The sequence below is a fragment of the Aphelocoma coerulescens genome, chromosome 6 (assembly GCF_041296385.1).
Source record: "Aphelocoma coerulescens isolate FSJ_1873_10779 chromosome 6, UR_Acoe_1.0, whole genome shotgun sequence".
In the NCBI taxonomy this organism is placed as follows: domain Eukaryota; kingdom Metazoa; phylum Chordata; class Aves; order Passeriformes; family Corvidae; genus Aphelocoma; species Aphelocoma coerulescens.
This window is the reverse complement of record NC_091020.1, coordinates 17,377,295-17,402,787: the sequence shown is the minus strand read 5'-3', so window position 1 is coordinate 17,402,787 and position 25,493 is coordinate 17,377,295. Positions and strand designations below refer to the sequence as shown.

The following is a 25,493-nucleotide window of genomic DNA, read 5'->3' as shown; positions in this document are numbered from 1 at the left end:
ATAGGACTGTCCTAGGGAGGGTATTTTCGTCATTTATCTTTAACCACAAGTCTGGTGGAATAACAGATAAGTGCATCAGCCCATTTAAGACTTGGCTTGTGCTGCAATGGCTTTTTTAATATATGACTAGGATGTAGTTGGGTGTTAGCACTGGAGACAGAAGGCATTAATTAGAGCCATGTAGTTATGTCTAGGCCCTGAGGGAACACATGCAACCTAACTGGTTGCCCTGGAGCCCTCAATGCAGAGATAAGGGGAGTTCAGCTTCCCTTGCTTTCACTGGGACTCATCGCTTTAGTGGCTGGAGTTGCTATTTCCATGATGCTTCCAGTCAGTTGGGTGAGAAGACCCCATCTGCTGATGGAGTGACTGTCCCCCCCTTGCAGGCCTGCACTGTGCCTACACTGTGCTCTGAGGCTACAATATAGCCCCACAGCAGTGAGGCAGAATATGCCTTTGTACCCTTTGCAATGCCTTAAGCACAAAACGCACCAGACAGGAGATGGCTCTGACAGTGCCCATAGGCTCAGAGAAGCACCCCTGGGGTGCACTGGGGTGTTTACCCCAAGTGGAGCTGGAGCTGCAGCTGCAGCACCTTTCTAGAGACTGATCCATGTGCCTTAGGGCAAGCTGAGCATGAGCGTCTCCTGGAGCCTCCTGCGGGAAGGAGCTCTTGTCTAACCCCTCTTCACCCTAATTTCATCTAGATCTGTACCGTTGTTGGGACACTGTTACACATCAGGTTGATCTCTTCCAAGTTGGAAGTTCATCGTTGTGCTGCTTTGGTGATACCCAGACCCTTCTGCTTTTGGGAGGGAAAACTGTATTGCAGACTTATGAACATGACCAAGGACAGTGCTGGCAATATTTAGAAAACTCCTGTAAGCTGCCTGTTGCAGGGCCTGGGAGGCTGAAAGGGATGACATGGAGCTGAGTGGACTCTAATACAGGAAGGACATGGTACCTGCCGGCAAGGACGGGAGGTCCTGAAGTACCCAAATGATAATAAAGAGGGTTCCCAGTGCACTGCACTCCTATCTCCCTAGCTAAGCCCACTGGATTGGGGCTGGGAGATGGAGTGTGGGGGACACCTTGTCCTCTTCTGTCATCTGCTAGAAGGGTTTTCTGCTCCATCCCGTCCTGCATCAGCTGGGGAGGGATTCACAGCAGGAGGGATCAGGAGAGCCAGGGCTAAATCCTGAAAATCCTGATCCAAGTGGGGCTTATGTCAGTGCTGGCTAGACCCGTGTATGTGGACACATCTTTCATGAGTTATAGGGCTGTGAGAAGGGAGTGGGATATGGAGCAAGACACTGTAGGGAGAGCAACGGCTACTGCTACAGCAGGGGAAACACGTGTTTTGGACAGAAATGTGTTTTCTGTGAATGGTCTGGATCTCCAGTCAGGGTGGCAGGAAAAGACCTCTCTCTTACCTTCTGCAGCTCTCAGCAGGGCTGCCTGCAGGTGCTGGGAAGGCACAGACATGCCTCATCCTGGTATGGACACACTGGGAAAGCTCTGAGCTCTTCCACTTGGTTAAATATTTCACTCTGGCTGTGGCTTAAAGAAAAGCCTTCCCCCTCCCCGCCCTCCTGCCATCAAGAAGCTGCTGAAGGAATCAGGTCGTTGATCCTTCACCAGTGAGGCCCCTAAGTAGCCCAGCTTCTTGGAGTCTGCCAGAAAAGCCGGCTGTGTGTAAGGCAGCCGAGACCCACAGTCCTTGGTGTGGGGGAGAGAGGCCCCTCACAGGCAGGAGCCTGGAGAAGGAAGGAGAAAATGGCAGCACTTTGATGCATTAAATATGAGGAAAGCCTGCCCAGCCTGATGCTTTTCCCCCATGCCTGGGAGGGCAGAAGGAGACACACTTTCTGGATGCCAGTGGGGGCAGATGAGCATGGAGCTGGACTTGCTGCAGGCAGGGAAAGCAGCAAGGAGAGGCAGCTCTTCCCAAATTCTCTTGCAGACACAATGTGCACATGAAGCCCCAGCTCCCCTGGGCTTCTTCTCTCACACACATTTAATAACGATTGCTGGGCTGGGTAATAAAGTGCTGTTTAATAGCAAATCGATCTGGCAACCTGTAAGGGCACAAAGTGCTGGCTGCCAGTCCCAGTGGCTGCCACACACAGACCCAGTGTTCTGGCAATACAGGGTCCTGAAGACCTGCCACAGCACCCCTCACTTTGGTACCCAGCTGTCCCATATGAGCTCTACTCATACGTGCCATTGGTGCCAGTGGAGCCCCCATGCCACGGCAGCAGACAAAGGATAGGCAATTTTCCCCCCTTGTATCTAGAAGTGGTTTCCTGAAATTGGTGTGGCTTTTACCATCCTTGGGGTGCCTAGTGACACCATGACATCAAGTTCCTGCTGGCCTGAGACACCTTGACACCCATGGCTGTAGTGTGCTTAGGGTGATGACCTTTGGAGAGGTAAGTCCCTGGCACAGAGCCTGTGCTCTAAGGCAAGGACTTGTTGATGTTGGTTGGTGGCCTAGACCACATGGCAGCTTTTGTCTTCTCATCCTCGTGATTCTTAAGCAGTGGCAGGGCACAGGGGAGCCTGTACACTTTGGCATAGGGCACAACGCACAGGCCGTGCATGCTCATGCATGACACGTGCCAGTGGTCACATAGTACCTTGCATGCAGCTGAGCAGGGACAGGCCGTTCATGTCGGTGTTGCACGCTGATGAACGGAGATAAGCGCACCAGGACATGGGGACGTGAGTGGTGTGGCGTTGGAACAGGCACACCGGCACCCGGGGTCGCGCTGCCAGTGCACGAGGCCAGGTTCGCACAAGGGGTGTGTACACCGGGACCCGAGCATGTGCAGGATGCTACACGGGTGAGGGACCCGCCGGCCTGCCCGCACATGGGGACACGCATTCCGGTGTGAATTCGGCCGCTCCTCGTGTGCCGGGGCCACCGAAGGGGGCGGGGCGCGGGCCCCGGAGGGGGTTTTCCATTGGCTGTCGTGGCTGTCAGCGGGGCGCAGTGACAGCCCCGGGCCGGGATTAGCGCGGCAGGGAGCGGCGGGTTGCGGCCGGTGGCACGGTGCTGTACCGTACCGTACTGCACTGCACTGCACTGCACTGCACTGCACTGCACTGCACTGTATCGTACTGTACCGCGCCGCGCCCGACGGGGCGGGCCGGGCCAGGCCAGGCCGAGCCGAGCCGAGCCGTGCCGGCGGCAGCGCGGAGCAGCGGCGCGCAGGATGCGGCGGCGGCGGCGGCACTGCCGGTGAGACGCGGGGAGCGGGGCGGGGCGGGGCGCGGCGGGGACCGGAGGCCGGAGCGAGGCTCGGGGGAGCGGGGAAAGTTGCAGCAGTTGTTGCAGGGACCGGGGCGGCTCTGCGCCCTCCCGGCGGCGGTGACCGGCGCGCGGCGGCACGGGGCTGCGGTGGCACCCGGCGGAGCCGGACCCGCTCCGGCCCCGGTGTGCCCGTGCGGAGGGACGGGCACGGGGCCGATGCCCAGGCAGGGAGATCGCGGCCGGCGGCTTCGCAGCCCCCCTGGCCGAGGGTGCTCCCTCCTCATCCGGATGGATGTCACATCCACTCAGGGCTGATCCCGCCGAGACGGGAGGTGCCGGGTGAGGGAAGCCGTGCGGGGGGGGCCGGGGAGTGAAGAGCATATTCAGCCTCAGCTCCAAGGTGGGGACACGTCCCCTGCCTAGACACCACACCAGAAAGCGGTCACCTGTTTCCCCACAGCCCCAGGGCCTCCAGACATCGCGCTTCGGTCACCACTTCATCTCCTCAAACTGCTCTGTGTGCCTCCGGAGGGCAGAGTCATCTCCCGGGGTCCATCCTACCCTAGCCCCCTCAGGTATCCCGGCAGCCAAAGCCCGGTTTCCCCGATTCTCTGCCATGGGTTCCATGTCCAGCACACAAATACGGCCCGTTGTGTGAATTTAACCTCCAGCCTCTCTCCCATCTCTGTCCCCTTCTTTGCCCAATCCCTTCTCATCCTCCCCCCGCTCCTACGCCTTGTCCCCACACTCCCGTGGCGTGGGTGTGCGCTTCCCCCGCAGCGTAAGCAGTTCCTGCTGCCTGCTGCCTTCGCTCCGCATCACCCCATTCTGCCAGGCAAGCGCTTGCATGAGGAGAAGCCATCCCCTGTTGCACTGGGTATGGCTCAAAGCAATGGCCAGGAAGCATCCCTGGACATCTGTTTGGCCGTTAAGGAGGGAGAGCCAGGAGGAACAAGTTTCTTGTGGGATGTTTTATTGAACAAATTTAATCCCCCAGTGATGTGCAGCTCCCGGCTATCACACTGCAGCTCTTGAGTTTTTCTCTTTGAATTCATGCCCAGGGTTGCCCAGGCAGACACCTTGTGAGCTTTTCTTTGCAGGACTTCTCCTGCCTTTAGGCAGTGGGACCAGCAAGACTCTCTCCAGCCCACCAGTGCTTTACAGCCCAACCCATTCATCACAGTGATTTAAAGAGCATGTTTGATTCACAATTGAAATCAGCATGCAGGAAGCCGGAGCTCATTCCATCATTGGTTTTTCATTTCAGTTGCATTTGTGCTTTTTACCTTTCATTATTAAAGAAAAGCTCACTCCACTGCATGGTGTAGCCATCCAGCTTTGGTGGGTCAAAGGCAGGCATGACCTTTACTCTGAATTTGATAACTCCGTTTTAATAACCAGGAGGACATTCTGCTTATCCCATTTATTCTAGTGATAGCTCACATGTTTTGAGATAGGCTGGTTTTTGTAGATTTGTTATGTTACAGTGAAAGCAAACTATTCCTAGAGATAATTTTTTTCCTTGGCATGTGTGTCAGTCTGCACTGAGATAAAAAAGTAGAATTTCATTTGAAATATATAAACCCCACATCTTTATTATTTATCAGTTAACTTCAGCAACCTTGGATGTGAACACAACCATAACAGGAGAAAAGATTGTAAAAACAGTAAATTATAAATTAATCAGGAGAATAAAATTTTGCAGTGAGTGAATTAGAGATTGCTGTTGCTCAGCAGGACAGATTTTTTCAGCAGTGTGATAGTGCAGATAAATGGGCGCCTACCCCACAGGTGTGATTTGGGTTATTTCATTAAGAGTTTTGTCTGTGCATCTCTGGAGCCTAAACACTGTTGAAAATTCAGCCCCATATCCTTTAGAAATTTAATCCTGTCTGGTTTGCACTCAGAAACAGGGAGAAGAAAATCATGCTCTCCTGTTTGCAGCTGGCATATGGTTTCTCACTTTCAAATGATGAAAGCGAGGGACTCAGTATCTTGGCATCTGTCAGAAGGCACAAGCAGCGAAGGCAGAGTCTTCTCTGCACATTAGGAATTCAAAGAAACTCAGAGAAGGATAAGTACAAGTTTTAGCTTCAATGGGAGAAAGAAAAATGTCAGCAGCCCTGCCAGTGGGGTTGATGGGAGCTCCAGATCCTGCCTTCCCCTGCAGCCACCCACCTGCTGCTGTGGCGTAGCTGGTCTCATCTCCAGGTATACAGTCTCTGGGCAGAGACAGGCAGGCAGATGAGCTATGTGCAGGACAGGCTTGCTGTGTTTCCCCAGGCTGAGATTGTCTGTTACCACTGCTTTTTGGATCTACTGGTGTTGACAGCTCTGTCTGTGCCATCAGTAGCGGCTGCGATGTGTGCTGGTGTGACACAGTTTAAACCCAGGCTGACCTCCAAAGAGAGAGGCTCCTTGCCCTTGCTGTTCATATTAAACTCCTTGAGCAAGTATAGTTGGAGGATGTCTCAGTGATACAGTAGATACTTTTTTTTCCCCTTATTGAAGTGATTTTAGTAGGCTGTAGGCTGTGGGTAGTAAATATATTCAGCCTAAAGCAGAATGAATGAAACCCGTTTTATAGTGCACTCTCTTGCAGTGTCTGGGGTGCAGGACTGTGGGGAAAGTGCCTGAGCATCCTGGCACCCTGGGGAGAAAGCAATCACTGTGGGTGCCTGGGGACCAAGCAAAGGGCTGCCAGCATCCAGGCAGTGGTGCTGGTGAGATGCCCTTGATGAACCTTGCCTTCTTCTTGCAGCAGGAGGGGATTTGCTGGGGGCTGTCTCAGCTGGAGCATATCTTTCTTCTGCCACGAGGGCAGGGCACCTTTGGCTTGTCCTCCCCATGGCCTCAGACTCTTTTCTGTGCCTTCCCTTCTCTAACCAGCTCCTTGCCCTTGTTTCAGGACTGCCTGAGGATGCATCGCCTCTTGTCTCAGACATCTCAGGGGTGCTGGGAACCTGCCTTGCTGTGCCTGTGCCACTCTGCTGGGCTCTGGACCTGACACCTCTGTGCCCTCTTCTGTCAGGATGGCCCAAGCAGGGGCACCCGTCCGCTTCCACGCCGAAGACGGCTGCGCTGCCTCTCCCCCGCCCTTTGCCCACAGGGTGAACCGGAGGCCCTGGCTGGTGGGGGACAGCCCCGAGGCTGGGCGGTGCAGCCCCCCGCCCTGCCTCACCCCCAACCTCAACGCCGGCCGCCTCCACCTGCTGCGCAAGGGCCTGGCGCCCGATGCTCGCCGCTGCCCCCTCGGCCTCTACAACAGCACCGGCTCCTTGGCCCGCAGGCCGGCCGAGGCAGCGCCCTTCGGCAGCGGGAGCTGCCCAGGCGCGGGGCGACTGACCGCCCCCTGCACCCCACGGCGGGGCCGGCCCAGCCTAGCGGTTGCCTCTCTGGGCAGCCGCAGTCCACCGGTGGCGGCGACCCCGGAGGGACACAGCTCCGTGGTCACCTTCCGCTTCATTGAGAAGGCCAGCGTGCGCACCGTGGGTTGCCCGACAACCCCCCATCTCCGCTGGGAGAATGGCCCCTACAGCCTCAGCCGCAGTCTGGAGCTCGGGGGGGATGTGGGATCCCCCCAGCCCCAGCCCCTGCCTCAGGAGCGGCTCCTGCACACGCTGAAGCTGGAGGCCTCCGCATCTGACCCACTCCTGGCCGGGGGCAGGACCCCTGGGGAGACACGTCCCTGTGGGAAGGAGCTCTGTGCCCTTGACACCAGCTGCCTCTGCCGATCCCTAACCAATGGGCTGCCAGAGGAGTTCCCCACCTTCGCCAGGAGTCCCCTGAAGCCAGAGCCCCGACATCAGGTAGGTATCAGGGTCTCCTACACTGGACGTGGGCTCTGCCCTGGGTATGCATTGCCTGCTCATTGCTCTCTTCTCTGCAGGGCAGCACCTGGCTGTATCCCCGACAGAGCTCCGCCCATGCCCAGCGTATTGCCAAGGCCAAGTGGGAATTCTTCTATGGCACCTCAGATATCCCAAAGACAGGTAAGAAGTTGCAGGTGGATGCCATTGGGTTGGCCCACCCCTCCTTTTAAGTCTGTATTGCTGCCAGGTCTCATACTGGGGCTGCACATCCCTTGGGTCTTCTCAGTGCCCACCAAAGGGCTGATTTCCCCACGACTGGCCAGCCTATGTCCTCCTGGGGTCAGATCATGCATGTACCAACCTCCCTGCAAAGTCCCATGTGGCCGTGCAAAAGAGGCGGCAAAAGAGCCCCTGGCTGCCTCTGCAGAAGAGCTTTTGGGTTTGGATGGGGTCTCAGGGCTGGCTGCAGATGCGCTAGCACTGACAGCCTGTCTCTGCCTCTCATACCATTTCTCCTTTTGCCTCCTCATCACTGTTCTCCCATGCCCATCACATGGTAGAGTCCCCATTCCTGGAGGTGTTCAAGAAACAACTGGAATAGCACTTAGTTCTATGGTTTTGTTGCCATGGTGGTGTTTGGTCAAAGGTTGGACTTGACTATCTTGGAGGTCTTTTCCAGCCTTATTGATTCCATGACATGTGACAGCACTCTGGGGGTGTGCATGTGTGCATGCGTGTGTGTGTGATGCTGCAGGAGTGGCTCCTCAGAGCTCCCCATTGCAGCTCCCCATGTCTCTGAACACTTGGGCCTTCCTTGCAGGCTCCTCTGCCCCCGACTCCGCTCCCCTGGCTGAGCTCCCCCAGAAGCCTGTCTCCCCACTGCCAGCTGAGCCACCAGGGTCGCTACCTGAACATAACCTGAGCCATGTGGAGGTGGAGATAGAAGTGTCTCCTTTGGGCAGCCAGAAGCCTGGCTTCTGTGAAACTGGGATTATAAGGAGGACAGTGAAGTACTCTGAGACAGACCTGGACACTGTGCCACTGAGGTGCTATCGTGAAACCAACATCGATGATATCCTGGCCGAGAAGGAGGAGGTTGATTCAGCAATTGAGAGCCAGAAGGACAGTGAGAGCAACCCAAGTTTTGTGGGCACGCCAGGCAGGAGGAACAGCACACCGGAGGAGCCACCCGCCCCAGGCACCAGCTGCTCAAAGGATGGGCTGCGGGACAGGGACATGGAAGAGGACGATGAGGTGTTTGAGGCAATGAGGAAGGAAAAGAGGGAAAGGTGAGGCTCCAAGCGCACGGGCAAAAAGCTCCTCTCACTCTCCTTATTGCACCCTGCATGGCAAAACAAGCTCTGCTTGAAAGTGTCTGAGCCAAAAATCCCAGTAGCAGCATGCAAGCTGTGCATGGGAGTGAGATGGGGTCCTGGATCACACCACAGGGATTGGTACTGGGGCTTGGGGTGGGACTGGGAGGGGGCCCTCACTGCCCTATGGAAAGAATAAGCCAGAACAGGGAATCCAGCTCTGGGTGCTGTGCCATGGGCCTCGCTTGCCTGGGGTGAGCCCTGCAGTTCAGGTTGCCCAGCTGAGTCAAGGCTTCCCAGCATGAGTCCTGCCAGGTTAATTACATCCTGCCACGGTGCTGCCTGGTGTTGGGGTGACAGCGTCAGGGCACCAGAGCACAGGTCGTGTCCTGGAGCTGCTCTGGGCTGGCAGGTGCTGCTGGGCTGTCCTTCTCCCCACAGATGACTGTGCTTCAGCAGCTCAGCTTCATTAGGTATTTGCCATGTTCAGGAAAGAGTAGGGGATATACTGGGATCAAAAAAGCATTTTTTTGCCTTCTGTGTAATTTTTCAGATGTGTGGCAAAACACCCTTTGCTGGGAGGCTGATGGAGTGGGTGACACCAAGATTATCATTCAGTTGCCTACCCATGGGCAGCAAGTGTGCTCCCAGCTGCTGTCTGCCCCATGCCAGGCACTGACAATTAGCACATATGGGAGATGGCATTTTGGCTTGGCAGCATGAAACTCTGCCCATGAAGTTTCTGCTGGAGTGGTAGTTTGACCATGAGGAGTGATGGGCATCATCAGGTAGATGCTTGCTCCAGAGCACTGTGTTGGACAACCACCTGGAGGGGAAAGGCCCAGTGCAGGCATCTTGTGACATGTGTATTGTCAAGAGTCTTGAGTGAGGTGAGGAGGCTCAGCATCATCAGCAAATGCTCCACAGGAGTGGGGAGAGGTCTCACCTGGGAAGCGCAAAACCAGGGTGGTGCCTGGGATGCCACATGGCAGCATGAACTCACCTAGCTGTGAGCAGAAGGTAGGTGGGGAGCATTTAGGTGGAAGAAAAGGAAAAGGGAGGTTTTGATGTTGGCAGAAATTTAAAGTAATGAAATACATACATTAATAATACATTAATACAGTAGTGCTCCTGTACTGGGAAAGAAAAGAGTGAAGGTGCTGAACTAACAAGGAGGGAAGGTGTGCATCCCAAGAGGAGATGGACTCTTGTCAGTTTGTCCAGCCCTTGCATCTCTATTGAAGGGGACAAATACATGCCAGCCACCCTCTCCTCCAAAAATTTGGGTTCTAGAGAAAGCTGAAAATAAGCCATTTGTAATGTGTTGGGTTTTTTCCAAATGAATGTTTGAGTAAGGTGTAAAGTTACTGCTATTGTGAGTTCTTCAATTTGCTGTAACAATTTTTTTGCATAGCGTTATTTTATTTCCAAATATCCTTGAGGCCACTGTGAGTTGTATGAGCTGTAAGGCTAGACCTGTTTTTTGTCCTCTGAGACATCCTACTGTAGCTCCCCAGGCAGTGCTGAAAGCTTGGATGTGTCCTTAAGCAACACACTGTTGCTCCTAAAAGATGGTGCTCCCAGTATAATTACCAATGTGTGTATAGGGGTGTCATGTTCATTTGGCACAGCTTCTTTGTAGACCAGTTGTTTCTTCCCTGTGCAGCCCCCTGAATATTCCCCTGGTAAGTGCAGACCTTGTAGACAGTGTCTTGAAAATCACGAGGCTCAAATTGCAAGCTTGTTTAGTCCCTGCATCACAGCCCTGGGTTTTTGCTTACACACTGTTTTGAGCTCTGCAGCTGCAGTCCTTATCCCTGTTTACCAGTCACCAGTATTGATGTTTTCTACTTCAAGCTTTCTGCTTTGCCTGCTCACAGGAGGGGTAAAGCTGGGGGGATGAAGAAGCCGCCGTGGCTTTCTGGACCTGGCACCATTCTGCTGCTGCAGGAGCTGCTGAACCCCAGGCCTGTTCTGGTTGCTGGGAAGGACTAGCCCTACAAAACCACTGAAGTACTTTTTGATGCTGGTTTTCAGCTTTTAGACATGTACATCCCTTTGAAAATCTAGCTTTAAGGGTTTAGCACCCTATGCAAGAGGGACTTTGGCTTGGTGCTACTTTGTTGTGCTTCATCTTCTGGCCAAAGTTCAGAATCTTCTTTCATGATTTACCCTCCCAAAATAAGAGCATGCTAACAGCAAAAAAAAAATCAACACCAAATCAAACAAGACATGAAAAGTGATGGAAGAAATGGTGTCTTTTTCCAGCAAATCCGCTTCCTGAATACATTTAGTCATATCTACTGACTCTAATGACTAGTCTAAGCCTTTACTGTCTTTATTCCTATTAGTACCAGAGAGCCGAGACCTGTCAGCGAGAGCAGGCTCAATTCCCTTCTTCCCTGAGCATCAGCAGACATGCTGGCTAAGCTATAGGAAGAGCCTGGTTTGGCCCTCAGCATGGATGCCTTTGGCTGATAAGAGAGAAGAGGCTTTGCTAGGGAATGCTGTGTTCCCCCGAGAGCACAGAGGGCTGATGGGAGGCTGATGCCTTTTCTCCCTGTAAGCCTTGCCCAGAAAAGCCCTTAGATCTGCTGCTTGGGGAGCCTTTCCAGAGCCTTTGTGCTTGCTGCTTGTTGGCAAGAGAATAGCTGCAGGGCAAGCTTTGTTGGGGATTAGAAAAATGGTTATGGTCTCAATTTCATCAAGTGCTTAACATGTGCTTAACCTGCATGAATAGCCACAAGCCTCTGATGTGTTGTCCCGGAGCCCAAGGTGGCCATAGAGCCACAGCTCGGGGTGGTGCTCCTGGATGGAGCACCGGGGTCGGGGTGACACTGGCAGGTGCCTGTCAGTGAGCAGGGGAGGCGCCCGCAGCTCCTGTGAGAGGGCATGGGACAGCATGACGGCGTGGATGTGGCAGGGAAGTGTGAACAGTCAGGGGAGACTGCAGTGCCTGTGATCAGTACCTGTACCTAAGCATGGGACAAAGTGAGGACCGCTAGGGGCTGCTGGGCAGTGCTGACCAGTCTCACCTTCTTTGAACTGAGCTGAGATCCTCACACAGCAGCTGCTGGTGCCTGTGCAGGCTGGAGGGACCTGGAGCTGGAGGAGTGGGGCATGGCTGAGGCAGTCAGGGGTCTGGAGAGTCACAGGAGAATTTTGAAGAGAGTTAAAACCACCAAGGGCCAGAGGAGAGGTTTTCCCCTCTTCTTCCCCCTGCCAGGGATGGCATATCTTTGCAGCACCAGGTGGGAGAGCCCTTTGCCTGCCATCAGATACATGAGAAACCCAGCTGCTCAGATCCCGTACCCAGAGCCTTGCCTGAGGTGCTTTTGGCTCCTGGATCCGCTTCCATTCCATGTCTGCCTGGCCCTCTCCTAAGGAAGGCTCACTGCTTCAAGGCTGGAAACCTATTTGCTTCCTGCTGCCTGTCATCCTTGCACAGATGCTTGATTACAGCTTCTGCATCTCCTCCTGCATCTCCTTTTCTCCTCTGCTCCTCTCAGCTGGGTTTTTCTGGCTTGCTCTCAGTGCAGTGACCCTTCCTGGGGGACCAGGGCGGAGCGTGGAGGAGCTGGGCAGTGCAGCAGGGGCTGATGAAGCATCTGGGTCTGAGCAGGCAATATTGCTCCCATGCTGCTGTGGCTACGTCCTTCTGGAACTGAATGGCTTTGTGCTTGATATTTTAGGGTAAAGACATTGTTTCCAGAGCTTGGATGGTGTGGACAAAACCAGCCATGGTTTTTCTATGGCTTGGTGGCAATATATTTGATCACCAAAATGAGCCTCCCTGCCTCTCCTGGAAACAAAATTCCTTCCAATCTGCTAGCATTGTCTTCCCTGGCACAGTCATTCACCCTCCTCACGGATTCAAGGTGCGAAATGGTCAGCAGCGTTAGCTTGGTTTAGTAGCATGAGGCTGGGTGGGAAGGACAGAAAATGCACATTTGCATCTGTAAAGCACATCTGCAGATATTAAAGAGGTCTATTCTGCCTTGTCCTTACTAAAAGCCATTTCAGAAGTGGCTGCTCCTGGCGCTCCTCCAGGAATGGTAAGAGTGTCAAGTGGTGCTGCACAGCCAAGGAAATACTGGTGGATAGGCGAGATCAGCCTGCTCCCTGCCTTGCTTACCTGTGTCTGGCTTCGCTGCACTCCCCTTGAAAAGAGCTGACACTCAGGGGAAGTCAAGCTGCCAGCTCTTGGCCTGCTGAAGTAATTGGGGTGAGATTTTTGAGTGGCATGTGAAGGCTAATGAATGAAAATAATTTGGTGTGTGTTACAGCAACGCATCTTCTGAGCCTTCTGTAGGAAGCTGTTTGTTCATAACAAATGTTATGACAGGCTGGAGTGGTTCCTCTCCTTTAATCAGAGGAGAGAGTGGCATAACAAGTGCTTTTCTGCTGCTATAATAAAATGATAGCAGCTTATGAGTAAAGTAGGCTTTTAGGACTGTGTTTGTGCTTTACTGCTGAAGCACTGATGTTCCCTGGGTTGCAAACATCTGTGTTGTCATGTGCTTAGGTAAGTGGGCAGACTGTACTTCACCTCATTTACAGGACAAAACACTCAGGGCTTCAGGGTTTAGAAATTTCTGTGTTGGTCTGGACTGGCATTGGAGACAGGCTGGGCCTTTCCGTGGGGCTGATCCCTGACAAGATGATGAGCTAGGACCAATCATGGCCTCTAGGGCATGGGCCAGCTCAGATCCCCAAGCCCAGAGATGGGTGTGAGGCTCCCTCTGTACTGCCTGGGGAAACCTGGAGCTCAGTATCGCTTTGTGCTCAGTCACACATGTCTCCTGGGACTCAACATCACTTTGTGGAAACAGCCAGCAAACCTTGCAGGTGAGTGTTGGTCATGCTCTGAGCATAGTACTCAGTGACCACAGTGAAATGTGTCATGGAGGAAGGTGTCATGCTGTTCTGAGCAGCTTCAGGAGGAGCCTTCTTGGTGACAGAAGCTCTGAAGGCTCATGAAAAATTCAGCCACTTCCAGATTTGGTTGGAAATGGAGCTGAACCACATCCTGTTTCTAGTACTTGAGCCCTTTATTGGATCTAAGCTCAAGTCAAGTGATTGGGAGCAGTAGCCATCTCATAAGCTTCTTATGAGGATGAGCCAGTAAAGGAACAAAAGTCTGTGGCATATTAAAGGAGAAACATATGTCTGGAGGGAGGCCAGCCCTGCTTCCCATGGTGTCTTGGGCAGGCAAGGTGTTTCCTTGGTGGTCTACAGACGTTCAGAAGAGGTTTCTACCCTCCTCAGTTTCCTTCTGAAGTGCGAGGCTTTGATCCCTAGCTCTTCAATGATCAGTTCTTCTCACTTTCTTTCCCTCTAGGATCATGGACCAAGACACACAGGGTATGCTCAAGTCTCCAGTGCCCTTCCTCCTAGGGCACAGTCTCTCCAAGGATGGCATGGACTCTTTCAGCAAGCATTTTGAGACTATCATGGAGTCCCATCGAGCCAAAGGCACATCTTACACCAGCCTGGACTCCATTGACATCCTTTCTTCCCCAGCCCCTACCCATGGGACCTTTTTCACTTTTGACCTCCCAACTCTCACCCCAGAAATACAGGGACAAATCCGAGATAGCGCCAAGCTGATCGAGGAGAACTTTGCTCCTCTGGCTCACTTAGAGCCAGACTCTGGGACCAGTTCAGCCACAGATGCCCCCTGGACAGAGAGGGAGGAGAAGCGGGGGAGACGAAGGAAGGGTGTTCGGCACAGCCCTTGCCACTCAGAGGACAGTTTTGGCACTCCCTTGGCCTCCAACACAAGGTGAGTGACCAAAGTTGCTTGCCGTCCAGCTGGGCCACTAAGGCTTGATGTAGAGTCTAATGCTGTGAGGTCTGGTTTGCAGCCAGCATCTAACTTGTGTTGCTGGGGAAGGGTCAGGACTGCATATGCTAGATTTTGTAGACAGTGACTGATCAGGCCAGTGATCACCATGGTACTGTGGTAGGTATGTTGATGGGAGCACAACTCAATTTTCATCTTTGCCAGCTTTGTAGGTACTGGAGGGCTGTGAGGTCTCCTTCAGCCAAGCAACCAGGGAGTGCCAAACTATAATCCTGTGGTGGTTTTCATTGCAAGGCAGTCCAGCATCTGCGATGGCTGTGGGGAGAGCCAGTCTGAAGCTGACTACCAGTAGCAATTCAACAGCGTTTCCCTACTGGGGACTTCATCCCTTGCCATCTGCACAGCAGCCACTTGTTTCTTAAAGGCAGGAGTCCCATAGTCTTGTACCTATTGTTCTGGCTTCCTGAATCTCCTCAGCCATGTTCATGTTGGAAGATGGAGGGCAGAGATGAGCATCCTGAATCCCTCATCCACCAGGCTTTGGTCTTTTCCACACCAAACCTATGTAACTTCTGGTGGCAGTCTGTGCCATCTTTGTAGGCTCAGCTTGGGGTGGCCAGGTGAAGATCTAAGCTCTGTGTCTTCTGTGGTGTCTGCAGTCAAGAGAGGAGAGTGGGATATCACATCAGCTCTGTGGCCCTTGGGTCAGTCCAAGAGCATTTTGGGACACAGAGGAGCTGGTTTAGGCCTTCCCTTTCTTTGGGACATGGAAGCCAGAGACGTGGTAGCACAGAAGCCAGGCAAGATTTGTGCAGTAACACTGGTCATGTCTGGGAGGCACAGGGCAGTGAAGGGTGACAGTATCCAGGCATGACAGTGAGAAATGAGAGGTGGGGGAGCAGGGCACTGCTGCAGGCCCCCAGCCTGGAGCAATCCAGCTCTCTGCTCTCCAGCATGGAGTGAGCTTCTCCTCACAGTCCCACAGGCAACGGTGGACAGAGAGGGAGGTGTGGTCGGAATCTGCTGTCTGGTGCAGTGGAAAGGACTGGAGATTGGGGCTGGGAGCAGGAACTACGTTGGGAAGCAGGGAAGGCATGTGGAACCAGGGTCTGAGACAGCCCATCATCTGCAGGATCAGTCCTCAGGAGGCAGGGGGTTCTGGCAAGGGGGAGATCCAAGAAGTTTCCTCTTCCCCATCACTGGTGCTACCAACTTTCTAGACTCTCAGTGGAGCTGAACATGAAGCTGAAGATTCCCAAGCAATTTCAGGAAGAAGTGGCTGGGCTGATTGCTCAAAGGTTCTCATGAGCTTGAACCAGCAGATCCTGATGCCTGGCAGGGTTGATCTGATGCCTGGCAGGGCTGATGTGATCAAGCAGAGCTTATCCTTGTAATGCTCCCACTAAGGGGTATTCAATGGAAATGCTGAGGAAAGGAGCTAAGGACCCTCTGCAGTCAGTCTAATGCATCATCACCTGTGCCAGCAGGGCCAGAGCAAGGCATTCAGCACTGTCCATGGTCACAAGCAGTACAGACTGACTGCCACCAGAGCAGGGGGCCTGGGGACCCCAGGCAGGGAGATTGTGCCGCGGAGACTGTGCTTTACACTGTCTGTCAGTCTCAGGGTTGGCAGAGGTGACCTCGGGCTGCAGGGCTTTGGTGTGACTGGTGGTGAACACCAGTGGGTCTAGGCCTGCATGTGCTGCCCTGTGGCTGTCCTCCTCGCATCCCCAAAAGCTTTGGTGCTAATTGTTGTAATAGTTGGGGTCAGGATCTGGGTTGGAGACAGCCTTGCAGCCTGTGACTTCCCACCTCCCTCAGTGGCAGGAATGGCCAATCAGTGATGCCCCTGCATTGCTGGGGAGATGTGGTGTCCCCAACAGCCAGTGGCCTTGGTTCATGCAGCCTTGTTGTTTACGCCAAGGCTCTGGTGTAACTCGGCACATGATAGTTAAGACCATGCTTTTATCTTGACCTTGTATGTGGGAAGTATGTCTAAGTGCAGACCTACAAAGGTCTCCTCTGGGGTGCCTGCACCTACTCCAGCAGGCTTGGTTGAAAGGGACGAAGCAGAGACTGAACCCCCTCCCTGCCCTCCCCATAGTGGGACACCCCACAGTGACACCCCCAGCATAGGCTCTGTGAGTAGGTTGTCACCCCATTTGGGCAGGAGGTGAAAGTGTGCAGGTCCCTCACTCTTGCTAGGCAGAGAGCTGCAGTTGAAGCAGTCTTTCCCTGTGGCCATGACAGATCTCTGCAAAGCATGTGTGGAGGCAGAGCCCCCAAAGCCTTGGGAGTCCCTCCAGAACTGGGGATGCCAGCCAGGGATAGATGCAGTGCTGGCAAGATGGTGGGGCAGGAGCTGGGGCAGCCCTGGGGACTGCAGGGAGATTGCTTCAGTGGTGACAGCCAGACTTCTGCAACTGCAGGTCCAAATTGCAGGACTTGGCCAAGCTGCCGGGTGCAAGCAGGTGTCCAGAGGGTCATCTGGCTTGCCCAGTCCTGTACAGGTAGGCACTGTGAGCGGTGGGGCATCAGCCCCGGAGGAATGTAAATGGGCAAACTGCATCTCTCTGGGGGTGCAAGCCCCCTGAAATCCAGCTGCCCAACTTCCCTCCAATCCCACTCTTCTGGAGTCAGCCTCGGCCTCGGGCACAGCCGTGCTGGTCCCCGAGGTTTGTCCGGGGAGAGAAGAGACGTGACTCGCTCTGCTAGCGAGGCAGGTTCTGCTGGGACCGCATGGGGCTTGCCTGCGGTGGGACAGAAAGAAGGGTAGGCGGGAGAAGCAACATCAAAGGCGGGGCTGCAAACCGCCTGGTGAAAAGGGCCGGACACCGCGGCGAGGGCAGCACGCCTGGAGCCTCGCTAGAGGGAGAGCTCAGCCCTGGAGCTGCGGCTGTGTGGGAGGAGCGGGGAGCCCGTGGGGCTGGCAGCCGCCCCGGGTGGAGGATGCGCCGGGAGTCAGGGCTGCGTCCTTGCCAGAGCGCGGCTGCTGGCGTGTGCTGGAGCACGGGGCGTGCCAGCCAGCTCTGCTGCCGTTCTTTATAAGGTTCCTTTAGTCACTGCAGCGGTCGGGGAGCCGGTGCCCCTCCCCTCCCAGGGCCAGCGCAGGTCTCTCAGCTGGCCTGAGCTCCCAGGTAGCACTGGGCAAACTGGTGAGGATGCCCTGAAGGGCTGTGCCCAGCTTGGGGCCCCATGGGGTGGATTCGGGGTGTGATGCAGGAGGTTGAGGCTGAGAGCTGAGCAGAGGAAGGTGGACATTGAGGAAAGGATGAAGACAGGGGAAGGGAGGTATGGGGTGGGCTGGGTTGGGAGTACAGTAGGGGGACAAGGCTAGGGTGCAGGATGAAGAGGTCTCCCCACAAGCATTGGCACAGCAAGAAATGGAGGACAAGCCTTGGGGGAATTTTCCCCCATGCAGGCCATGTCAAGCCATGAAGGGCAGCAGGAGCCAGGACATAAGACACATCAGCCCACCATGGCACAGAGGAGAGTGGATCCCAGGGATGGCAGGTCTGCCTGCAGAGGCATGAGCAGTAGCACATATGTGTGGGATGCAGCCCCATGTGTCAGGCATTAATTTCAGCTCTCGGATCTGGCTCAGAACCCCTAGGCTGGTCTTGGCCCAAGGGTCCAAGACACCCAGGTTTTCCTGTGCTGACCCCATGGCATCTGTGTTTCTGAAGAAGACAACCCTCCATCCAGCAGGTGAGTAACTGGATATTTAAGGCTCTCAGCTGGCATCAGAAATTGTTTCGTGGGACTGTAGTGTCAGTCCCTGTCCTCTGCAGGAGCAGTTGTGTCCCTCACAAGAAGAGCTGGTGGGATGGGGTGATGTAGGACAGATAGACATCTCCAGAGAAGGCTGGTGCTGCAGGGGAGGTTCTGGAAGTCTGCAGAGAAACAAGACTGAGGAGGGGCAGAGATGCCCAAAGTTCAGTCCTATCTGGATCTGTCAGCAGTAATGCTGGTGGGTGCTGCTGTGGCTGGGTGATTGTTGGACTCCAGAGCTGCCAGAAAGCACAACCAGCCCTGCCTGTGATTGGAGGCTGGTTTAGCTGACCTTCAGGTGTCCTCCCAGCCCTAACTTCAGTTCTGTGCGGAATGAACCGGCCCAGATCTTTGCTGTCATAAATCAAAGTCGCTCCACTGAGACCGATGGAAGGAGCAGCGTTTATTTAGCTCAGCCAAAGATCCGGTCTGGTACATTCTTAGCAGCAACATTAGGCAGGCTTGGTTTGCTTGGCAGAGGCAACGAGCATCTAGCTATGCATGTGGGCCTTCCAGAACTGAGGGGAGAGTGCTACTCTGCCGCATGCACCTGTCCCTTGTGGATTTGCACCAGGCTCCTTGCCATGTCCCTTCATGGTGTAGGATGAAACCAGCCTCATGTGGGGAGCAAGAGATACTTGAATTGTGTTTAAAGGTCTGGAGTTTCCTACAGCACGTGTCCTGCCTGAAAATTTGTCAGGACAGACCTGGACAGCCCAGGAACTTAGCTGAGCACACCCCAGCTCCTGGGGAACAGGTTGTTGCTGCAGATAGGTCCCTGCTGGCATCTCGGAGGTGGAGGTGAGCCCCTTGGGCCTGGCTTTACAGAACTAGTGCCTTCTTGCTGCTCCACATCCAGAAGAGAAGATTTGCTCCTGGTTGCTGGCAGCCATGGAGCAAACGTGGTGCCAGGTAAGCTTGGTTGATTGGTGGCAAGGTGGAGAGGATGTCAGGACTCCTGCAGTGACACACTGTATTGCAGCCAGGGAAGGTACTGTGGTCTCTGCTTCTGGGCTCTGGGCGGTCAGCTAGAGGAGGAATATTGAGGTGAGATGATGATCCAGCTCCAGAAAAGGAGTGTTTGGCCCTGAGAAGGAACATTTGGGCCCTGGAGAACCATCTGACCTGGGAGGAGTGTGTGTGGTATGGTGGCCCTGAGCAGGACCATGATTCTGCAGCAGTTTTCCAGGACAGGGAAGCACGAGTCCTTCTGCTGAGCTGGGGTGGGAAGTGGTCGGTGAAGAGCCTCTGTCCCAGGGTGAGCCCTGAGCCCTGTGCTGGATCATGTGCCTTCCTTGCAGAGACCCCCAGATGTGCCTCACTGCAGCACACTGGGCTCTAGCAAACACCTCTCAGGTGACAGAGGGACCTGTGCTCCCAGTGATGTGAGTGGTGGCAGCAGGGAGAGGGATGAGCTAGCTCTGTGTCTGCTCAGGAATGACTTATTTCAGGCACACTGAGGATACTTGCACAATATCAAATTTGATCTTTATTCCTTAAGTGTATTTAATGTAAAAAATATTATCTCAGTGTTTCTTCAGGCCAAACTAAAATGTCACTTTACTAAGTACACCAAAAAACCCTCACCCTGAGACCTGCAATTAGCTTATTGGCAAGAAAATTAGCATAACCTCAGTTACCTCAGACATGGACACGTCTCTTGTTCTGCTCTCCATTTACTTGAGAATTGGGCTCTTGTTTTCCTGTCTTTAAGCTGCACATTCTCCAAGCCAGTTGGGGCTTTGAGTGGTGGAAGACAGGTGCCACAAAGAGGGCATTCTGAGCCTATAGAGGCTGACTGTCCATATTTAACTGCATGAAAGTGGCTTGAGTGCTAGAAAAAAAACCCATTCCATGGCATGGTTGAGTAGTACCTTGTCCTGAGAGCAAGGTTATGCTTTGCTGATGAAAAACACCAAATTAGTACTGGGACTTGGTGAGGGAGGGAGCAGCGGATTCCACTGAGACTCAAGCTTTGAGATCCCTGCATGCTCATTGCAAGTAGCAAGGCAGGAATTGTAGTAACAGACTAGGACCCTGCAGCAAGATACAGGTATTGAAGGACAAGAGAGATTTAGTAAATGGCTCCATGCCTAGATGCTCAGCACTAGGTAGGAAAGCTGAGGACCACAGACTGGGAAGAGAGGTCATGGGGGGAGATTTGGAGCTCTAGGTTTGTCTCTGGATGCTCCAGGAACTGGCCATGTGAGGGAGGACAACCTCTCAGGCAGGATAGATGAGGTCCAGAAGGATATCTGGAGTTTTAGGGATGGTGCAGAGAAGAACTAAAAGATTTTGAGAGGGTGACTGAGCAGCGACTTGCTCTGGAGATGCAGTTGGAGCGTGGGGAGTGTTGGAGGGGTGGCTTTGCATTTTGTAGCTCAGCCTGTGACTGGAAAAGCACCCTTGGAACTGCTGGACTGCAAAGGGGACAGTGCCTGTGCCCTTGTGATAGCAGATAAGGATTTTAGCAAAAAATCACCACAACCCATGGCTGGCAGGTGCCAGTTGCTGGGATGGATTCATCTCCTCTGCCTCTGGCAATCAAAGAGCCTGTGACCTCTGTCCTTGGTTGAGGTTGCAGTAACTGCAGCCACACAAGGAGCTGAAGTGGGGCCCAGGTGTGTGCCCAGCACTGGCCCAGCAGCACCTAGCCTGTTCCACTGTCAGGCACTCCTTAGAGCAACTTTGACCCTGACAGACAGTGAAGGCACAGCCAGGCACCAGGGCCCATGCCAGCAGCACCTTTGGATGTGGCTGTTTTGGGAGGAGAAGAGCTTTTAGGCAGGTGGAAGATTTGCCCACAGGATGGGGTGTGCTGATGATGCAGACAGTGATGCTGGAAACTGCCTGCCCAGCACAGCTCCCCAGAGCTGGTGGAGTCAGACCTGATGAACTCCTATTGACCTTGTGACCACTCTCATGGCTGCTTCCACCAGGGTACATTGGAGTGATAGGTAGTCTCCCTGGGGAGGACTGGAGCCAAGTGGGCACAGATCTGCCTCGGCCACCTATCCAGGTCTTACCGCAATCACCTCCTGGCACTGCTGAGTTCAGCAGTGGTCTGAGAAAAGCACGTCTCCAAGGACCTGCACGGTGTTGGAGCTGCTTTCACCAGGGAAGTGTCTGACCCACAGGTTTGAATGCAGAGCAGCTTCTCCTGCTGCATGGTGGCTGGGGGGTGACAGGAGGGTGGAGAGGATGGCACCTGAGAGCCCCCCGGGGCATGAGGCCGCCTGTCAGTATTGTGCAGGGCTCCCCTGGGACAGGCAGTGCTGAGCAGGAGGAGGCTCGTCCTTCTTGAAAAAAGCAGAGCCTCAAGGAGACTGGCTTGGGTAATTGGCTCAGGAGACCAGGCCTCTTAAAACTCAATTAGAGACTTTTAAAAATAAATCAGACTGGAACATTGCAAGGGCTGCCAGAAAATTTGGGCGAGGTCAGAGTTGTTTAACGTTTGTTGTTGATTAGATTCAACCAGCTTTTGGTTGGGATAACTTCTGCACAGCTGAGTCAGATTGCTTCGGGGGCCAAGCCAAGAGTGTCTCCTAACATGGCCATTTAAGGTGTGGTGGGCCGAGAGCTGATGGGCAGCCTGGAGAAGACAGTGCACCCCACTGTGAGCTGGGAGGCTAGGGGGGTTTTCCTTCATCCTCGCCCTCTCTGCCTTGGCTTTGCTGTCTGTGTAGTGCTTTGAAATCCGTGGGTGGGAAAAGGCGAATGAAGGAATTATAGTTGTCTTGTCTAAGAAACTGCACTTGAGAGCAACACAAGGAGTTTGTCCAGATTAAAAAATGAGTACGGAGCTGTAGGACAGCATGTGATGTGCACATGTTTCTGCTCCAAGTCTCTGCTACGGCTGAGCTTGGCAGAGCCTGAGCCCACACATACAGTTTCACAGGTTCAAAGTGGGGGACTTTGGACTAGTTGTCTTTTCCTTCCACATCCAGTGTGAATGTTGGTTTGAGTGCCTTGGTTCAGTCACTCAGTCACTGGTGCTGTCCCATCACCCCACCTCTCCTCCCAAACCTATATTCCCACACCTTCCCTTACCTCCCTTAGCTGATATCAGAGTGTCTCTGACCAGTGCAGTTCATCCTGGGTCCCAGCAGTGAGTAGCTAGTCTCCAAAGCAGGGTGAGGAAAATGCATTTCCTGAGAAGCTGAACAAGGAAAGGATCTGTAGGCAGGCTAACATGGAGTGTCCCTTCCCTTTGCAGCGACCGCCCCCAGAGCCAGCTGGTTTCAGACTCGGAGTCGGAGATGGACAGTGTGGAGCAGCTGGCCCTGGGCAGCACGGACACGCTTTCCAATGGACACAAGGCTGACCTGGAGGCTGCCAAACGCCTGGCCAAGAGGCTCTACAATCTGGATGGCTTTAAAAAAGCAGATGTGGCTCGCCACTTGGGGAAGAAGTACGTGTGGGTATTTGGAAGGGATATTCCATTCTGCAAGGAGCTCACTTGCACCTGCACTGCACCCACAGCTGCTGCCCTTGTGGGGCACCAGGCTGGCGAGGAGCCGCTGGCAGGACCTCAAAACCCACTCCTTGTGATTGGTACATCTGCACCAGATGTTCCCTGTAAAGGTCTTAAAACCTGGGAGACATCCAGGATTTCATACCTTCCTACCATGACTGCATCTCGGATGCTTCAGTAAGGTGTTGGGGCAGGGGGTGGCTAGCTGACCTCTTGTGGGCCCTTCCCTCTATAGCTTCTTCATTTTCTCTTACGTGCCCAGTATTCACAGTGAATTTGTGGGTGACTTCTCTGAGTTTCACGGGAGCGTGGGGTGTCTCTGTCCTTGGCATGCCTCTTGCAACCCTGGGAAGCTCCCAGTCTCCTAGAATCCACCCAGCCCCTGTGTGCCTTTGGCTATCCCCACAGTCTGGTCGATCCCATTCTCACCCTCCCCTTTTTCTATTTCAGCAACGAGTTCAGCAGGATGGTGGCAGGGGAATATCTGAAGTTCTTTGTGTTCACAGGGATGAGTCTGGATCAGGCTCTCAGGTCAGAGCTGAGTGTGTGTACATGTGTATGTGTGGTGGCCACCAGAGTGGGGTCCCAACAGACCGTGCCCTGTGCAGCTCTGCAACCACACAGAGATCTGCAGGAGCAGGCAGACCCCATGACTCCCACCTGGAGATCCTCTTACCTCTTAAATAGGAGAGGGTGTTTTCCCAGATGGTCTCTCAGCCATACAACCAAGAAAAAACACCCCTGGTCGTAACTTAATGGTCAGTGCAGTTGAATGACAGTCAGGTTCACCTAGGCCTGGGTTTCCAGGTCTTGAACTCAAATCCTTCTGTTGTTACACCTGCCTCTTTTCCCAGTGTGGGTCCTGAGATTGGTTGTAGGTCTCTGCAATGTGCCAGCAGGATATGGTGCTGTGGGCTTGGAGGAGAGTCCCGCAGTGGGTTTGGAGGGAGGGAAGGATGTGCAAAGGCAGGGCTTCATCCAGCACACAGGAAGGTCTCCAAACCAGAAAGCACAGCTCCATTCCTGCGCAGGGTGTGTTGCAGAAACTGTAGTGGACTTCATGTGTGACCAACACTGATGCTGCTGCTGCTGCTTTTTCAGGTCCTTTCTAAAAGAGCTGGCCTTGATGGGAGAGACGCAAGAGCGAGAGCGGGTGCTGGCTCATTTTTCCCAGCGCTACTATGAGTGTAATCCCAATTCCATCTCTTCAGAAGGTAAGAAACTCTGCATGTCTGTGGGGGGTGTGTGTGTGTTTCAGGGGAGCCTATGTGTTTGGGAGCTTGATGAATGTGCTCAAACTGAAACTAGAGAGCAGGCAGAGAGCCTATACTGATGCCTTAGAAGATAGCCCCAGTATGTAATTTCCCTCAAATGACAGATGCTTTAGATTTTTTTTTTAAGCCTGGTCTGGTTGGATGATGCATAATTAGGGCTCAACCCATTCTTAATTCTGACCTTGAGCAGATTAGCGCAAGAGGCACACTTAGCACACTCCTCACCAAAGAGACCCCAGCTCTCAGACCCTCAGCTCAGGGAATATCTAAGTGAGGAAACTTGTGTGCCTGACATTTGGGGAGCACAGGCACCCACTTCATACTATTTCATGTCTTTGCACCTCTTCTGTGTGTATTCATATGCTGGGTCTGCTCTGGGCTGGCTCTGGGACAGGTGAGCTTTGGGCTGCCTGGCTGGCAGAGGCTGTGTCGGTCCTACCTTGCCATGCTAGGAGCTCTGCAGGATTAGCTACAGCATGACTGCCTGGCTATAGGGACTGCAGGCTTGGAAGGGAATTTGTATGCTCAGGTTTGGAACCAGCAGCCTCCTACCTACTCACCTGCGTGCTGTCAGCACTGCAGTGACTGCTGTGTCCCCTTGTGCCCAGAGTGGGAGGGGAGGGGCTCAGTGCTGTCTTGGAGGCTCAGAGACCCCGTATCCTTCCTAAGATGCTGAGGCACTGGACTGCCAGCTGCAGGGCTCAGCTGGGGGCTCTAATTCCTGTCCTGTGCTTGTGCTGCAGACGGAGCCCACACCCTCACGTGCGCCCTGATGCTGCTAAACACAGATCTGCATGGACATGTAAGTTACCACTGCCATTGCCCCAGTCTGGCCCCTGTCTGACCCCACCGCCCTGAAACTGTAGGTGCTCGGGGAAGAGTGAGGACAGTGCCACATGAGCAGGAAGCATGGGACCCTGGGCCTGGCTGGTCACCCCTGATGTGTTTGGTGAGGATAGAGGAGAAAGGCTAAATGAGAGGAGGGGCTGATGAAGGAGAGAGCGGGGCTTTGAAGGAGACTTGCTGAGCTGAAAGCTGTAGAGGTGGAACGAGGACAGAAAAGAAAACTGAACAGGGAAAGAAGGTGGGAATGAGACTCCAAAACCAGCTGTCATTGGGAGCATGGAGCACACAATTTTGAAAAAGGAGGCTATTTAAAACTCCTGGAGTGTCTGCAAAGCCAGCAACTTCCCCATACCTGCAAGCAGCCTTCCAGAGACCTGGCTGGTCCCTCATCCCTCTGCTGAGATGGGGTGTCTGTTCCTGGGCTGTGGGACCTGCTCCAGCCAGCAATGACCTCTGTCCCAAAGGTAATCCAAATGTTTCTCTCCCCCTGACACCCCCAGAACATTGGGAAGAGAATGTCCTGCTCCGACTTCATTGGCAACTTGGAGGGACTCAATGGAGGCACTGACTTCCCCAAGGAGCTGCTCAAGGTAAATTTGATTGTTCTCCATGGCTGGCCACACAGCAGGAGCAGAAGTGAGAGCTTTGGGCTGGATCACATGGAGGGCTACCTGAGATGCTATGAATGCAAGATGCGTTAACATGCCAGAACAGTGATATTACCTGAGCCTGGAGTTGTGTTCCTGCCTTCCTGAGGGGAACATGGGCTGCTCCATTCCCTCAGGAGGACACTGGAACTTTGCCTGGGGTTCTGATTCCCTCATTGCTGTTGCTGTGCCTGTATTGCCGGCAAGGGAGCACTCATGGGACACCTTACTAGGGCTGGTTTGCCCAGCTGCAGCCAGAGGCTTCCTGGTATCAGTTCTGTGGTACTCAGCCCT

At 53.9% G+C, this 25,493-nt stretch overlaps 1 protein-coding gene across 6 annotated transcripts in view; it reads left to right on the top strand.

The window, feature by feature from the left end:
* The first annotated feature begins 6,288 nt into the window (after positions 1-6,288).
* Positions 6,289-25,493, top strand: part of PSD (pleckstrin and Sec7 domain containing) — a 34,965-nt gene continuing 15,760 nt past the window's right edge. For 3 of the 6 annotated variants that reach the window (XM_069019483.1, XM_069019487.1, XM_069019485.1), the window contains exons 1-6: positions 21,503-21,574; positions 22,175-22,369; positions 22,883-22,963; positions 23,534-23,646; positions 24,450-24,508; positions 25,053-25,142. In XM_069019483.1, the coding sequence (XP_068875584.1) occupies positions 22,218-22,369; positions 22,883-22,963; positions 23,534-23,646; positions 24,450-24,508; positions 25,053-25,142 (495 nt within the window). In that variant the 5' untranslated portion in view covers positions 21,503-21,574; positions 22,175-22,217. Of the gene's footprint in view, positions 7,066-7,145; positions 7,249-7,888; positions 8,358-13,722; positions 14,167-17,255; positions 17,325-17,791; positions 17,896-21,502; positions 21,575-22,174; positions 22,370-22,882; positions 22,964-23,533; positions 23,647-24,449; positions 24,509-25,052; positions 25,275-25,493 lie in introns of those variants that run through there. The other 3 variants (XM_069019482.1, XM_069019484.1, XM_069019486.1) reach the window with 3 other exon arrangements.